General features: G+C 34.9%; 1 protein-coding gene across 1 annotated transcript in view; it reads left to right on the top strand.

Annotated features, from left to right (window-relative positions):
- The window catches only part of LOC106130252 (uncharacterized), a 167,671-nt gene that overhangs the window by 132,208 nt on the left and 16,274 nt on the right, over positions 1-19,189 (top strand). Inside the window, exon 6 of the mRNA XM_060945898.1 lies at positions 8,238-8,318. Coding sequence (XP_060801881.1) covers positions 8,238-8,318 — 81 coding nt within the window. The remainder of the gene's footprint in view (positions 1-8,237; positions 8,319-19,189) is intronic.

Here is a 19,189-nt window from a genome sequence, read left to right on the forward strand (position 1 = left end):
TAGATTGTTGGCTTTTAATGCAAAATAATGAGAAAAAGCTATATCAAGAAATTGTCACCATCAGTCTTCTTCCTCCTGGCTTTAGTCACGGTTGCATCCTCACCACTCTGGACAGGAGCCCAGGGTATGCCTTTGACCATGGAGTTACGAAGTGACTCCCATCTGATCTCCGCAACCTTTGCAGGAGAACCTAATCCATATTGGATCGATCATGGTTACACATCAAATGTGTAAGTTTTCTCACGAGAGTATCGGTTAGTATTCAAACTAATGTACACAATTTTGAAAATAGTCAAACATAACCTAGGTGGGAGTCGAATCTTTGTCTTTCTGCGCATTGTTACGCATTGAAAGATTTTATATAACTTCCATGCCATTTTGAGTCGACTCAGACATTTCCCTAACAATACAGGTTTTCAGTTTATCCTGGGATTGAATGAGCGCGTTTGCGGTCGCAGAGAGAATAAAATGCAAATGAAACCGGGGCAATCCACCGGGGCAAAACAATCGGGTGAATGTGTCGTGTGGAGTAGGCGGGTTTGAGTTCGCCTCGGCGTGAATAGAATGCGGTTATGTTGAGGGTTGACGCGGGGACATATGTAGTCATTGGACCGGAATCGAAGCGTGTAGTAATATGCACAAGTATGATAACTTATCATATTTAAATACTGAGAACTAAATTTGGAACTGTTGTACTCACATCAAATTGTTAGATCTCTTCCAGCAGACAATACGCACGTGTGGCCGTCATCTGATGCAAGAATAGATATTTGCATATGTACTTACATTATGATTGTGACAAGAGAATAAAAGAAAATTACAATGTTGATACTTGACTGATTTGGAAATTAGGTATCACTTTGGAAATATGATAGAAACAGACATATAGTCACGTCTATATCCCTTTGCGGGGAAGACAGAGCCACGTTCAGCTTTTTGGCTTGATGATCAAATTGAAATTCTAAAAGTGACAGGTGTCTAGCCCATCGCCTTAAAGACGAATCCCTAGTTTATAAGCCTATCCTTTAGTCGCCTTTTACCACATTCATGGCAAAGATAAGGAGTGGTCCTATTCTTTTTTTATTGGTGCCGGATACCATAAGGCTCAAACTTATATGATGAAATTGCATTTTAGATTGTTTATAAAATTTTTATGAAACCAAAAGGTTCTAAAACCGACGAAACAAACATCGCATATTAAAATTATAAATTAAATAGAGTACAGATGTGATGCATCAGTAGGTAATTATTAAGAAATAAAAATTAAAGAATTAGCTGACAAAATACATAACAGGTTAAATACATTAATCTCATGATACTGTTTGTACTCCTAATAGAAACAAATCATTGGTATAAATTTAAGGCCCGTACTTTGAACTTGTAAACAAAAAGTCAAAATAACCTTATTTAAAACAAATATTCTTGCATTTTAATTAGTGGATAACATTAAGGAAATAGAAGTTTAATGTTCAGAATTAAAAGCCGAAATATTTCCTGCTCATAATTGCCCATCTACATACAATAATTTATACTTTTCATGTGGCAATTGCTTGCATAAGATTTTTATCAACCAACTGAAGATAAAAGATAAAGTGCCGTGTGGTTCCCGGCACCAATACAAAAAAGAATAGGACCACTCTGTCTCTTTCCCATGGATGTCGTAAAAGGCGACTAAGCGATAGGCTTACAAACTTGGTATTCTTTTTTTTTGGCGTTGGGTTAGCAATCTGTCACTATTTGAATCTCAATTCTATCATTAAGCCAAATAGCTGAACGTGGCCATTCAGTCTTTTCAAGTCTGTTGGCTCTGTCTACCCCGCAAGGGATATAGACGTGACCATATGTATGTATGCTGAAGATAAAAATACAAATTTAAATATTTCATTTCTGTATCGTCAGTGTTTGTGTTGACATAGCGGTCGGTCGGTTTTAATGAAATATCATTATTTATCTCCGGGCATTCCCTTTTGCATAGTCAATTAACTCGTTACATTTGCATTCATATCATAAACGGAATACACAGGGTATTTGGGTTTGAAATAATTTTCGAAAATGTGTGTCAAATCTTACAACAATAGAGAATGTTAAGTTTGTGCAGCAGAATATGCAATTAGCAATTCATCTCTAGAATATTTAATCACGTGTCACACCTTACATTTCTTTTTAATGATGGATGAGGTAAATTATTTGATTCGCTATAATCTATTCTTGAAAAATAAGACTATCAACGTTGAATTAATCACATTAAGCTTTCACCCCACTCTTTGTCTTACGAATTCTTAGTAGTTTGTTTTAGGCGAACATTAACTTGCATCAATTCCAGTAGATCCAGGGCTATCCAGACGGGCGTTAAACTGGGACGTGACGCCGGGAGACGACCTGTGTTTCAGGGACAAACAAAATGAATTATTTATACTTTATCAAAGAATATTTAAGAATACTTTATTTTAATTAAAACAAATTTTATCATAGATTATTTTTTTAAATTCTTTTTACTTAATTTTGACCAAATAGATGATCTATCAACTCAGTAGAACTTCGATTGACATTTTCATTCCGCCAGTCTCCATACAAGGTGTAAAACCAAAGAGACTATGCAAGTTATCAATATTCCATGATTCTCAGATAAAGCGATCACATTTCTTACAATCACAGCGCGCCGGTAATATGAAATATCGATGTTTACAAAGACACGACTTAGATTGCTAGTTCCTATGATCAAGACGTCGGCCGGCGATCGTTCTGCTACAGCTGTTTATTTATCTAATTACATGGTACAGGGTCAGAAATTCTTCAAAATTGGAATGCTGAATAGAGCTTTATAGTCTCAAACTTAAAGTTACAATTCAGTTGGTAGATTGTAGCAAAGCAGGTGTATTGCAATAGTGCTACCGGGGATACTATGGCGATGAAAGATGGTAGAAACTCGTTTTAGCCGGACACAAGACGCCAACACTGGTTATTTATTTGAAACCATTCCCACAACCGGTAAGGCTACACAAATTGCTAAACGCAAGCGTAGCCCACCATTACTGGTAGAAATAATTACACGTATTAATTTGTAGTTTTAGAACGGAATGTAAAAGGATATTACGATACACATTTCCTGGTATGTTTTGAATGATTTACAGACTTAAGTTTTCATTATTTATGATTTTTTTAATGAAGAATTTGCTGGCCTATGTTAATAAATTGTCATGTTTTAAAAACACAACTTTTATATTCTACTTATAAATTATCTACAAAATGACCGACAAAGACTTTTGCCTTTCTCTAAATACCATTAAACTTCAAAATAATAGATTAATTATACGATACGCATGTGATTTTGAATTGCAAATTTAAGTAGAAGGATCTTATTTTGATTTTAATACCATTTAAATTATAGTCGTAAGGGATCAATTTCCACAATATTGCCCGCATAACGCAATCGGGAATAACTTTATTGTGACATCAAAAGGGCCGAATCGGGAACTGATTGAGGGAAATGTCCAGGATTTTATGACGAAGCGTCAGATTTATGACGAAAACAATCGAATCTGAAGTCTGCCTCGTAAATTTTAGAGTAGAACATCCAATTTTATTCTACCACAATTTTATCAGTGGTTGGTTTGACCAGCTAAAGTGTTAAAAGTTGTAGGAAAGTGTAGGTACATTTGAATAAATTTTGTACATAGTAATAAAATTTTAACTAGCATTAGTATTTAATTACGGATTTTTAGTAAATATATTCGGAGCTTTTTGTTTTGGAGGTTTAAGAGTAGCCAAAATTATTACTGATATCTAGTATTGTTAATAGTGTATGTGCACACACATCACGCAATAACTTATGACTCAATTATGATATCATCGCTGTATATAGTTCTCCTTAAATCTGGTGTAAAATTCGCATGTAAAAGTTATTCGACAAAAACCCTTTCTATCAATTAACATACAATAACTCTCACAAATGATTGTATCTCGCAGATACATTCCTCAATTTAAAGATTGACCAATGGCATGCTGCGGCATTCCTAATTATGTAATTAAGATGGGCCGATAACGCCTCCCGCGGCGCCACTGTCAGCTAGCACCAGGTAGCTAGGCACTTATCAAAAAATCAATTTACTCTCATAAGTAGTTTAACAGCCGTGTGGTTCCCATTAATCCGGCAATTTGAAATAAGATCAATGTCTTTCTAAAGGATGTCGTTAAAAGCAACTAAGGGCTGACATACATCCATAAAATCACGCCTCTTTCCCGGAGGGGTAAGCAGAGACTATCTCTTTCCACTTGCCACGATCTCTGCATACTTCCTTCGCTTCATCCACATTCATAACTCTCTTCATGCAAGCTCGGCGGTTTCGGGTACTTTTGACTAAGGGCTTATTTAGTAAAATTCATTAAACGGTATGTATTTATACGCCATACTGTACTAATATTCATCTCTCCTCTCACGGGTCAACAGCAAGAGATTTCTATTGAAATAAGTAGCACCTTTGTCCTTATAATTTGTGAAAAGTTCCTGTATACATAAATAAATAAATAAGGGCACAATAGACGCACATCCATCTAATGCAACCTTCCATGATGGTCTGATAGCAAAGAAAAAACATTATATGTGTCAGCTATTTGTTGTCAATCAAGAGAAAGGCTTCTAAACTTAGAATTCTTCTTTTCGACGATAGGCTAGCACCAACACTATCTAAATCTTAATTTCATCAGTAAGCCATACAGCTGAGCGTGGGTTCCAGAGTTTCAGTCCGTCCAGAACAGGCTCTGTAATTATGTTTATGCATGAAGTTCAAGAGGCTAGTTTTAGGAATCGAAAAAAAAAAGACTAAAAGGCCACGTTAATCTGTACGGCTTCATGATGGAATTGCGATTCAAATAGTGACAGGTTGGTAGCCCATCGCTTACAAGTGGACTCCCAAGTTTATAAGAATATCCCTCAATCGCCTAAACGACATTCATGGGAAAGAGTGGTTCTATTTTAAAGTGTCGGAAATCGAGCGAGATATCTAAGGTTCCCTCTTTTAAATCACGAAACGAATATATGTAGATGCAGTTACTGTTATTTAAGACAATTTATTCCCAAAGGTTTAAAACGTTCTTCAAGGGTTAACTTACAAATCCGGGCCTGTTTGCAGTTCATAAATACCATTAGTTAAATTTGTTTCGCGTATTTCATAAGCAATTTGTTTCAAGTTGAATTTAATTTATTGCATACATTTTAAGTGCTAATATTATTTGTATTCCACAATGCCGTTCGCCTAGATAGCGACCATTATACAGTTAATCTGTTACATGTCTTACTATTGCATTGATTGAACTGAATGACGCATGCATGACGTGAGCACGTCATGCATATGCATGCGTTATTGTTTAGTATATAATATAATACACAGTATTAAAAGATAAGTGTCAATTTTAATGGTGATACATTGCATAAAAATCGGCTTAAATACGAACTTTAAATCAATTATTCAAATAATGGAGATAAAATGTGACAGTATATATTTTGTAGTGAATGAAATCGCTTTTTTAAATTTGACGGAGTATTAAAAACTACTTGCACACCTGGAATTTTTTACAAATAAATTCATAAATTTTTAACATACATACATACATTCAGTCAGAAAAGTATCGGGAATGGATTATTTATTTGTGGTTCCAAATTCAAATTTTTGTTTTTTTTGTTGTTGTTAGATTGGCACAACTGTTTTCCATTTTGGCGCGGAGTTTGAGTTGCATCTGTTGTTTACATTAAATACAGTGCTATTTTTAGTTATATCATATCTAGTGTGTATTGCTAATTTCATAATGGATAAAAACATCGAACAAAGAGTTTGTCTTAAATTTTGCATTGCCAATGGAATATCGTGTTCGGAGTCACTGAAAATGTTACAGAAGGCTTACGGTGAATCGACTTTATCAAAAACTCGTGCTTATGAGTGGTACAAAGCGTTCAAAAGCGGTCGAGATGTGATGGAAGATTTGCCTCGCTCTGGTAGGCCATCAACGTCTGCAACTGAAGTTAACATCGCAAAAGTGAAGGAAATAGTGACTGAAAATCCTCATTCAACTTTGAGAGAGATAGCCACCGAACTTTCTGTATCTCACGAGTCGATCCGTACCATTTTAACTAATAATTTGGGTATGAAACATGTTGCCGCTCGGCTAGTCCCAAAAGACCTGAATTTTTTTCAAAAACTCAATCGCATGAGAGTCGCTGAGGACATGCTAGAACGAGTCAATTCCGACCCAACATTCATGAAACGCATTGTTACTGGTGACGAGACGTGGGTTTACGAGTTTGACATGCAAACTAGTCAACAAGCTTCGGAGTGGCGCCTTCCAACTGAACCGAAACCGAAAAAACCACGCCAAAGTCGTTCAAAAGTCAAAGTCATGTTGACTGTTCTGTGTTCTGTTCTTTGACTATCGCGGTGTTGTGCACTCGGAATTCTTGCCGGAAGGTCAAACGGTAAATAAGGAATATTATTTGAGTGTTATGCGGCGTTTAAGAGAGCAAATCCGACGAAAAAGGCCAGATTTGTGGAAAGAAAATTCTTGGATTTTGCACCATGATAATGCACCTTCGCACAAGGCCATCATTGTGAACGAATTTTTAACCAAACACTCAACAAATACCATCGAGCAACCACCATATTCACCAGATATGGCTCCAGCCGACTTTTTTCTTTTTCCTAAACTCAAATTACCACTTCGTGGCACCCGTTTTCAATCGGTAGAAGACATAAAAGAGAATTCGCGGCGAGAACTGACCTCAATTCCGGAAACAGCGTTTAAAAAATGTTTTGATGATTGGATTATTCGTTGGCGTAAGTGTATCGTTTCTAAAGGAGCATATTTTGAAGGTGATAAAATAAATTTGGATGAATAACAAACAGTTTGTGTATTATTGATCTTTTCCTGCTACTTTCTTGACAGAGTAGTACATAAAATCACGCCTCTTTCCCGGACGGGTAGGCAGAGACTACCTCTTTCCACTTGCCACGATCTCTGCATACTTCCTTCGCTTCATCCACATTCATAACTCTCTTCATGCAAGCTCGGCGGTTTCGGGTACTTTTGACCTGACCCTTTACCAGGACGTCCTTAATTTGATCAAGATATTTTTAAGAAAGTATTTATTTAAAAAAATACGTATTTTTTTAAGATCGTGCATTGTATATAGAGAGCATTGTGCTGATCACCAAACGCCCCAAATTTATTTCAGACTCAATCGATCAATGTTTTTCGGCCGTGTCTATGTAAATTAATAACAAAATACGTTCACAAATAAATAAAAAAAATATACCGCTTTGTCGCCCACGACGTCCCACTTACATTGTTATACGTATAGAATTCGGAATAATATAAGACTATAGAAGTGGTAAGTGCTAGTGAATTTTATGTGGCAATTGATAGCTGTCATATTGCATATTGACTCTGCGATTTATTTCACAGATTTCCATTTGCACAGAAACATGCGCGTGATACAAGATGAATACATCATTATTCCTAAGGTTTCAAGTGAAACAAGTGCTTTATTATTTGCTTTAAAATTTGACATTTCTATAGTTTCATATTATTCCGATATCTACGATTATGCGTCTCTCCGTAGAATTACGATGACAATCAATTTGATCGCGCATTTGCATATCAAATTAGATTCTCTATCATTTATATGTCATATCATTTATGTCACATGAATGACATAGTGTATGTCTTAAACTAATCCACGTAGTTTGTAACTGTCTTAATAATTTGTACCGTTACTAGATTTTGTGACTGTTAGCGCGACGTTTTATATATTTGAGAAATCTTTTGTAAGAATTCTCGACTTTTGACTTCTATAACTAGGTTTTCCCGTTCCGTTTTTCCTCGAAGATTTCCTTCTATTCTACACAAATACTTTTCGCCACAGAGATTTCAATTTTGCATTTCACAAATTGCCGCCCGGCACCGAAGCTGGAATCTTCTGGAGCGTGTCGCAGGCACTATTGCCCATTCAAACCAGAGGAAATAGGTCGAGCCACTTGTTCTGCATTCGACGCTTTCAAAAGCGGATTGGGAATTTTAGGAGAGCGCGTATGGTGGCATACATTGTGTTTGAATGTTTTGTTGATTTATACGCCACGTTGCCGTGTATTTCTCGTCATAAGAATTAGAATAGGGTCACTCCTTCTCTTTCTCTCAAATTATTACTACATTCGTTTAAAATATTTTAATGTTTTCTCTTTATATTTCAGGCGGAGGAACTGAACTCTCTGGTGGGAGATGCGTTCCGAATGGCCTTTGCGTCGCAGTTGCAGCCCTCCGCTCCGCTCTGGGTAAGTTATCTACTGACTTTCTTCTTTTTTTATTCGACTTTTTTATTCTTTAATTATTAGACACCTGCCTTTTTCATAGGATTCTTTAATTATTAGGATTCTTTATTTATTATTGCCTTTTTTGGCTATAATTATCAAAGCCGCATATGCGACATTGATCAGTCGAAAAATTATTGTATACTAATAAGATTGAGTACTATTAAACTTAACTGTTTACTAACATTCAAAAGATTCTAAATGTCTGACACCTTTTTGGGCTTTAACTGAATATCAGGGTATTGCTCTGTCGTCCAAGTAATTTAGTCGTGTTAGTACTGTCTACCCCGCTAGGGATAAATACGTGATCATATGAATGAATGAATGAATCGTGTGAAAATAAATGTTTGTGTGTATTTGTAGCCATAAATAAACTAATATGACTAAACTTTAGATTAATAAGATTTGTGTCAGCGTTTTTGTAAAACGCGGAACCCTAAAAGTAAACTTTAAACTCACTGTTTCAGTGAGCACAAGTCAATTTATTGTTTTAATACAAGTTTTAATACTTCGTGCGCAGCGCCACAGGTGGACGCCATATCGTGATGACTTAGGGTCTTTGTGTCTGGGGAATAGTATGTAGAAATTGTACAATATGTAGCAACAAGAATAATATTTCCGTTTTATTAATTTTCTCTCCATATAAATTTAATTATAGGTACTCTTTCAACAAAGTGTATTTCTAATTGCATTCTGAGATGTTTTGCAAAGCTCGAAGACAACATGTACTAGTAGATACTTCATATTTGGAGAAAGGATTTGGCAAAGATTTGTGGCTGCCTGGATCGAAAATATAGGGAAATAAGAATTCTCTACGTGGTTCCGGGCACCAATAAAAAAAAGAATAGGACAACTCCGTCTCATTTCCATGGATGTCGTAAAAGGCGACTAAGGGATAGGCTTATAAATTGGGATTCTTCGGATAGGCGATGGGCTAGCAACTTGTCACTATTTGAATCTCAATTCTATCATTAAGCCAAACAGCTGAACATGGCTGTCTCCCCCGCAAGGGATATAGACGTGATTATATGTATGTATGTATGTTGATTGTTCTTTAGTCTCATAAGATACAGAAAATAATGGAATTTTGCTGAAAACAGTTTTTTTTTAATTTAAAAAAAATACTCCAACGGTAAATTCAAGTAATTAGTAAAGAGAAGTTCTCAGATGCATGTGAACGGAAAACATCGCGGTGCAGTGGTAGGAATGTGCGGTCAGAGTTCGCGAGGTGTTGGGTTCTGTTCACGGGGATTTCTACAAGTAACGGGACCGCTTGTTGTTATACATATAAATGTCCACTGCCACCCAATGTAGATACGGAAACATATTTTGAATTCGAAATCACGTCCAGAAACATATTATATAGACGTACTAAAAATAAGACATACATACATATAAGTCAAGTTAAATAAAAGCTTTAAAAAACAGTTAAGTTTTTTTTCTGTAATGAATAAACTCATTACAGACCGATTTTGATAATATGGCATGGAGACATTCACTAACGTCAGAATTAATAATAGGTACTTTTTTCAGAAAATTCTGACTAAGTCCTGCGCAATTATTTGTAACTAGAACGCTGTGCTTATTAATAAAAATAATATTATATTTTCACAGAAATTATCATATATAATAACAAGTCAAAAGAGCTGCAATTATGTTTTAAAAGTTTTAATAATATATAATATCTTCTTCTAATAATTAAAATAAATGAAGAAATCTTAGTCTGATCTAATATGATGACATAAATTTAGCAAACTATGCTTTTTGTGCACTGAATTATTTCAATATATTTTAAGCTGCAGTCACTACAAACTACAAACCTTTCCCCTGCATTGTTGAACTAATTAACTGATTCCCACAGAAAGATCCCAAAGACACGTTAAATGTGATGTTTGGACAATGTGTCTCACCCGGCTTTACTCACCTGTCGAGGTATTTTTAGCCGAGAGTCGTTTTAACCACTTAGCATACAGCGACGAAAACATTTTTTTGTATTTAATGTGTGATTTTTCAAATGTGTTAATATTTAGCACAGATAATAATCCAGATTGTTTGAAGCATATTGTAAATATATTTTCTGCCAGAGAACTTTCCTATGGATGTCGTAAAAGGCCACTAAGGGATAGGCTTATAACCTTGGGATTCTACTTGGAAAGATGATGAGGTTTCTTGGTTAATTGTTAGGAATATTGAGTCAAACAAATTGCGGAAATGTGCAAAAACTGTATTGTGACTGATTCAATCTTTACGAAAACTACATTGACAACATCATTACGTTTGACGTTTCGTATTATAAAAAAAGGTAAGTTTAATAGACAACACTACTTATAGGTGATGGGCTAGCAACCTGTCACTTTTGAAATCTCAATTCTATCATTAGGCCAAACAGCTGAACGTGGAGAGACTATCAAGACTGCTGGCTTTGTCTTCCCCGTAAGGGATACAGGCGTGATTCTATGGATCAATGGTATTTTCATGCTAAAAAAATGTCATTTTTTTTGGGTTTGAGTTGTATATGTTTTGGGTGACAACTTGCAAATATCTTCAGGTAATCGAGTTTCTTTTCTAAACAAAGATTAATTGCGACAACTTGTCAAGTGTAATGTAACTTTATAATGGTTTTGTTTTAATACTTTTGACTTTTTCATGCTTGTTTGGTAACAAAAAGAAATACAGCGTGCGACAGGTTAATAATGATAATTTTTACGCTAGATATAATTATTAGCGGGGAAAAAACATGAAACAAATTTGACCAGAATCTGCATTCAGCGTATCGCTTTTGTTTTGAGATTTTTACAAAATTAGTCCTTCGACGAGATTTAAAATTGAGGTTATTGGCCCCGAAGCGGGGCCATACTTTACCCGGAATTAATCGAGGCCCTGTGTCTCTAATTTATTCGAAACAGTGCAGATTCCTGTTTAAATCGCTTTGCAACAAACATGCGGAGTAACTCAGTAAATTTTGTTTCATTTGGATTGCTTTTATAGGGACGTGGACAAACGTTGTTCTTTTTTAAAATTTCATCATACAAACATAGAATCACGTCTTTATCCCTTGTGAGGAAGATAGAGCCAACAGTCTCGAAAAGACTGAAAGGCCGCAGTCAGCTGTTTGGTTTAATGATAAAATTTATATTCAAATAGTGACAGATGCTAGCTCATTGCGTACAAGAAGAATCCCAAGTTTATAAGCCTATCGCCTTTTACGACATCCATGGGAAACAAATGGAGTGGTCCTTTTCATCCTATTTCACCATAATATATATTTAACGTGCGAGTGAAGAGATAACACTAGAAAGAAAATCTTTGAAGTTGTGAAGTTGACGTTGTTGAAGAAATGCTGCAGTGCAGTTTGTTGCCGCTCCTTCTGCACTCTTTGGAAGCGGCAGTAAAATTAGTTATAAGCAATTTATTTGACGTCAATCAATGTTGTAAAAACAAAAGATATGACAACTATTAAGTGATACTGAAGTTTCCCATAATAATCAATAAAAATTTTGAATATTAGCTAGATATAATGTTTATAATATTGGCAATATTTGGTTATTTTATTCTAGGGGTAAGGTTTCATATAAATAATAAATAAATAAATACATACGGGACAAATTATACAGATTGAGTTAGCCTCGAAGTAAGTTCGAAACTTGTGTTACGAGATACCTACTAACTCAACGATACTATATTTTTTAATGAATACTTATATAGATAAACATCCAAGACCCAGGCCAATCAGAGAAAATTCCTTTCTCATCATGTCCTGGCCGAGATTCGGACCCGGGACCTCCGGTGTCACAGACAAGCGCACTACCGCTGCGCCACAGAGGCCGTCAAACCATATGAACAGACCGCATGCTTTCTACCACAAAAATGCATTTGGAAACATGCAAAGATAAGAAAATATTACGTTTCACCTCATGCCCTCTGCTCCTACCACAATAAAAGTTAACGGCACCCCTTCCTTTGTTTCGCCGTTTGAACTCCCAAGTATTTAAATTTCTTTCCACTTTCTCTCAGTGAATAAAGATAAAATAAAAATAAATTTTAAGGCCGCGTCGTGACTCCGCGCCTCGCTTTCTTTACGAAAATTTTCCAATTTTATTTATTCTTGTAGGAGTTTAATGGATTAAGGAAGAATTCTCAATAAGCATTCAATATTTTTATATAATGCTTAAAAAATTGACATTTGCTTAAGTATACAGACGGTTGATACATTCCTTCATAAAGCAATGGATTTCATCATCAAGAGCATAAGACTACTTCATGGTATACAAGAAATTAAACAAAATATGTCTTTCAGTCTTTTCAAGGCCCTTGGCTCTGTCTATCCCGCAAGAGATCGTCGTGATCGTATGTATGTATGTACAATTTAAAAGCGTATTTCAACAAACACAAAATTGATTTAATTTCACCTTGTTCCACCACTTCTCCGTTCATGTTTCATCGCAATACTCAATTCCTTGCCATGGAGTCACTTTCATTGTGCGACAGAGAGGTAAATATAAAGTTTATTTTAAGTGTGAGTGAAACAAAATATGTCAGACACGCGTTCTGCCGTGCGTACCGGCAATAAGACGTGAGTTAGGGCGACGTTTTTAATTGCCTGAATGCTTCCATAGAAAGTGTTTTGCGTTTCGACCTATGCTAGAACTTTGGTCTATTTATAATTGTAGCGTGGAATTATTAATAATTTATTTTAAAACTTACAATGTGATAAGTTTAGATCAAATCAGAGTGTCTTGGTCAAAGGTTAGGTCAAGAGTAATCTAAACAGCAAATCTTGCATAAAGGTGGAGAATGAGGATGAAACAAAAGAAGTATGCAGGAATCGTGCTGACTGGAATGATATAGTCTCTGCCTACCTTTCCAGGAAAGAGGAGAGATATGCGTATGATGTGCTACAAAAGTCACAGATAAAACTAAGTACTCGAATAAAGTGAAGTGGCGAGAGTAAAGAGGAATGCTTTTAAACTGCGTTTGAGATAATTTTGAAAGCTCATGAATCATTAAGATAAATATTAATGTTAATATTTTCTTTTATTGTATAGATAGTACATCTAAGCGTACGCTTTAAGTCTTATTATTAAGTAAATTTAAACGTTTTTATAGAAATAATGTTGATACAATAAGTGGAATTAATGCTAATAGCATTATCTTACAGTCTACCTTGGCTCAGTCGGATCCTATAAATATTGGCTATAATGTGATATTCGTACATTTGTATAAGAAATAAAAAATATTTAGCTATTAATCTTTCACAAAACACAACAATAAAAACGTAGCGGTCACGTTTTACCACGACTGTTAAACTTTATAAAATACAGGGTAATTACAATTACAAACGTATAACCCGGCGAAGTACGCGGGCGTGGGTTCCGGCGACTTCGACAGGGCTGTGCCTACCGACACAAATGTCACGGGTTATGGACCTCTAAATCAAAAAAATTCACTTTACGATTATGTACGGTTTGAGGAATTGCCCGTGGGATGACTGAAGACTTTTTTGTGACAAGTTATAGAATAGGTAGCAATATCATCATTTCAATTTCACATAGCGAGTGTCAACTGCTTTCCTTCTTTTTAAAAGGGCATTTGTAAATGGAGATCTACTATAAGGCGGTGGATATCAATTCCATATTTAGGCCAAAGTACAGTCAAAACTTTTGAACAGATTTTAAGCTAAGAAGACGATTTTTAGCTAAGATATATAAGACAGTTCTAATGATAGGCATCTTCTACTAAAGATAATAATGGATATTCACGTCGGTTTAAATATAAGCACGGGTTATAATAAAAATGTATTTATTATAATACTTGAAGCTAAATAGATAAATATTTTATTATTAATGTTCGTGTGAATGCCCAAACAATAGATTCATACTCGTATATATTTTTATATGAATACATTTAGAGCACATTGACGATATTTGTTGCAATCGAAAACATCACATTATGTGTGTATGAGTTGGAAAACAAACCAAGCGAGTTCCACATAGCGTGACGATAAAGTAAATCAGGAATATGTAAATTTGAACGATATGGCACCTCAAACGAGCGAGCAAGTCATCGCCTTAGATTAAATTTCTGCTGAACTGAGATGAATCTGCGTGAAAAAAACAAGATAGCTTACAAGCAAAAAAATAGAATATCTATAGCGAGTATGAATATTTTGATATAATTACAACCTCATGTAATGATTAAAAATATCAGTTATATCTATTGAGGGTAAATATATACAAATAAATTAAAGTACGGATTATTGGACGGAACCATAATTTATATGGTTTAATAATCACTTAGTGTCAAAGTTATCAAACTACTCGTAACACTGGATACTTGCACAACATAGAAATTACTATTCAAATTTAATGAACGATAGTTAGCAGTCTCATTTCGAGATTTATTTTAGCACGTACATTTAACTGACCCCTTTGACCTTGCCTGAAGTAACAAAGGTCACAAAAGCTGTCAAACGTCCATTCCCTGGGAGTGGCACCGCCTCGCACTAGAAATAAAATATTCGGAGGGTGGGGAAGCGATTCCACTGTTTTAGTGTGATGTAACACGGTATCAGATGTGATTTGATAGCGGACAGAAATTATAATAGTTCATACTTTTGTTCGCCACAAAATAAACTTTTTTTTCCATATCATAGGTACATGCATATGTACGTATGCTTATGTTCAGTAATTAAGGGTTGCAATGTTCAAGAGAAACTAGGAGTGCGGTTCACGAAAGTTCGGGTTTATTCAATTTACACAGATTATACGGATGTATGGTACAACTCACAATATTACGTATAATATATAACGCTAAACTAATTTAAAATCTATGCAATGTGCCTGCCCATATCTCAAGACGCGCGGGGAACGACTGGCGCTACTGCCCGCACGTCGTCGGTAGGTTTGCAGCGTCAGCTTAAAGTCCCTACACATACATACATATAATTACGTCTATATTCCTTGTGGGGAAGACAGAGCCAACAGTCTTAAAAAGACTGATAGGCCACGTTCAGCTGTTTGGCTTAATGATAGAATTTTATTTTTCATTTTTTTTTCAATTATAATTTTATTTTTCAATTATTTTTCATTTATGAATACCTAATACTCGTAAAAGGTGATTTTAGACATACTTATATATAATCTATACAGTACTATCCCCTTTTCTTTAGCTTCATGCCCATTTTTGTGTCTTCTTTCCACATTCCCCGAACTCTGAATGCAATCTCGACTGATAGAAAACGTGCCAAGGAGATGGCCACAGTTTTGGTAAATGGGAGTGGCAGCTATATAAGAGTATCGTAACATTTTCTACACATTGTCGTTGGTTTGAATTTGTATGTGCAGAAGATCCAGTTTCTTTAATCGTTCATTTTTGGATGTCAGTCAGTCTCAGTGTATCTGTATAGATAAGTTCCAGTTTCTATAGTTATCAATTATAGATAGAAATTGATGGGGAAAATACTACCGCTTAAAAACTTCATTGCAATGTTTTCTTAAACGACGTCTTCAATTCACAAAATTTAATGTAAACTGATAGCGAAGGTTAATAAGGTTTGTAATTTTAATTCTCTAATTGTAGATCGAAGATTGTGATTATTTGTATATGTAAAATTACAATAGTTTTGTCCATACAAATAATATTGATTGTTAGTCCGGGATCAAAGTAACTTTATTCATGTCTTTGTCTTTTGACATAATTTTGATTTCGCTGGAGAGAATCTCAGAATTATCTTATAAATTAATAAACTCTATATAATAATAGTCATTACATAAAGCAATCCTAATAGGACTGGATCAATATTGTCTCGCTACTTTCCTTAGTGACTTCTTATGATAAGCACGAAATAAATGAAGTGGTCGTATCCTAAACTGGCTGGCACCAGAGTTACTTCCAATTAAGTACATCAGTTTATGACAGCAAAAGCTGTAAATTTTATTTACATTTAATTATAAAACCTACTCCGAAGTTAATCATACGTCATTCGTGCTAATGTTTTAAAGTAAAGAACCGTGTAACAAACTCTTTGAAAATTATGTCAGTGAGATTTACAATGCCTGCTCGTATATTGGAGGGAATATACTATGTATGTTGAATTTTATTAACTAACTTTTGCCTGCTGCTTTGCTTCGGCTACAGTTTTGAAGTCAACAGTTTAACATTCCTACGAAAACATTTCATTATTATCGTTATCTGAGGCATTTAAAGCATTTTCATGATCGATGTGACATTGATTCCAATCGGTGCGTGTCACATACTAATTACTGCGCAGACGCAATCCAATAAACCACAGACGTCGGCTAGAAGACTCTGGACTATTGGTAGTGAGCACGCGAATAATAAAGTTGCTTTAGTACAGTCTGCAAATTAAATTTGACCTCCATATGGCGTTGGTTTATGTGGACACGGGGTGATTGCCGTCGACTGTACTTTGATGCGGTAGACTGTTGTTTAATGCTGTTTCAGTTTTAGATAACGATAGATGAATTATACAAGACGGTTAAATAATAAAGCTAAATAATTATTGACACCGATTAAAAAAACTATGGAATCAGTGTGACCTGTTTTTACTATTCCAGCGTTATAAATATAACACAGATTGAATAATCCTCGAAGTAAGTTCGAGACTTGTGTTACGAGGTAACAATTCAACGATACTATATTTTATTCAAATTCAATTTAAATGCAAATTCAAAATTTTTATTCATTACTATAGGATACTTCATATCGCTTAATAATTGCCAAAACGTATGGTTTAACAACATTGGTTGACGTCAAATAAATTACTTAAAACTAAGTTTACTGCCGCTTCCAAGGCGTCAGTGCTGAAGAAGCGATAACAAACTGCACTGCAGCATTTTCTTCAACAACGTCAACTTCAGAATATCAATTAAACTTAGAATAGAATGTGGACGAGAGAATATATAATAAATAAATAAACATAAAATATCTAGATCCATTCGAATGATGAAAATTCGAACCCGGGACCATCCGTTTCACAGACAAACGCACTCCCCCTGCGCCACAGAGGTTGTTATAAGTTTTGTAATCATATTTTGTAAGAAGTAAGATAATAAACCACATTCTTCTCAACTTGGGTGTGGGTTGTCATTGGCTGTGGTCATGCGATTGGCGTGAAGGATTGAGGCAATTCTACCTGAATCTAGCAATCGTTACAACTGCTCTAATTTTCTCAATGTTTCTCAACCTTTCACAAACTTACTGAATTTATTGTATTGAATTCATACAAGTTAGTATTGTCATTTATGAGTAGCGAAGCTGATGATTATTTATGGATTGGGAGACCAACTTTCGACTTGTATATAATTGTTGAATATAATATTTCGTTAGTGTATCTTTATAAATTGTTTTTCGTATTAATTAAATAAAGAATTCAACAAATAAAATTAAGTTTAGAAAAAGCATTGTTTAATTTTATCGAATCATTAGCTTTTAAAGCGTTTATTAGCAAATGCGCGTATACTTAAATTAGAATCTTAATCTACTTAAAACTGGGCAAACTAACACAACACAAACAGCTACGCCATTAGCTGAACAGCTGCATTAAGCGCTAAAAAGCGCATTCGGCACTCGGAAACTCACTACAACACCCATAAAAGACCACTCCACACGTCCCCTTTTCCCAGATACATTGGTCTTACTTTAGTTTTGAAACATCGTTTGCACATTGTAAGACATTGTCTTGAATAGGCAAGAATTTGTAAGATTCGACATATGACAGTGTGATGTCTCTTTTTATTGGCAAATTTTATGACGCAAGTTTTCCCGACTGTGACAGAAGGGTTTTATTAGGTACATTACCAGCTATTGGTTATAAGTAGGCTCCTGCTTAGAAAAACATTGAAGTGTCATGTTGAATACAATCACGTCTTTATTTGTTACTCCATTGCTGTTAAACCATGTTTAATTAAATCAAGACCCGTCATTCAATAAACTTAAAAAAGAGTCTTTTTTAACAGATAAAGTAAAATAACAAAGGTTTTAGTTCATATTCATACAAGAAGGTATATTTCTGTCTTATAAGACAAACAACAAATAAGTTCTTATAAGGTGCACAGTTTCAACATTCCCCTTGTCATATTGTTATCACTTTTGTACCGGAACATATTCATAAAGGACTTGATAAAAGAATTGATGATGTAATTACATTAAACATGTTATCAATTAGAGGGAACCCACATTTTTGTAATAGACAAGCTAATTTGTCAAGCATTACGCATGAGGAAGGGATCCTTCCTCACGATCCCTTATAATTTGTACAATACACATTTAATTATTAAACGTTATACCTATATAAATGTAGAGAAATAATTTTGCATTTGATTTAACCAAAATTATTAACAATTTTTATTTAAAAAAAAAATGTTTGAAACTCGGATTATTTTTTTAATGTTAGAATTTGTCTAATCATTTACTTATATTTTTTTTCACTAACACCTTATTCAATTTATTTATTTTCTTAGAGGGTTTCTCCTTTTGTGGGTGGTGTTAAGTGGAGCGTTCTTCTTCCTCCTGGCTTAAGTCCCAGTTGCATCCACCATTTGACCATGGATCCTGGATTGGGTGAATCAGGTTTTTACACAAAGCGACTCCCGTCTGACCTCCGCAACCTTGCAGTTACAGGGCAACCTAACCCGTATTGGATCGATCATGGTTACACATCCAGTTGCCTGAATGTGCAGGTTTCCTCACGATGTTTTCCCTAACCGTAAGTGAAGCATTCTCCACTCATTTATATTTTATGTTACATTTATTTTTACTGTTACGATTTGAGTCTATACCATCAAAATGCGAACAATCAATTTTTTTGTTCAAAA

Source organism: Amyelois transitella, chromosome 9 (genome assembly GCF_032362555.1).
Source record: "Amyelois transitella isolate CPQ chromosome 9, ilAmyTran1.1, whole genome shotgun sequence".
Lineage (NCBI taxonomy): Eukaryota > Metazoa > Arthropoda > Insecta > Lepidoptera > Pyralidae > Amyelois > Amyelois transitella.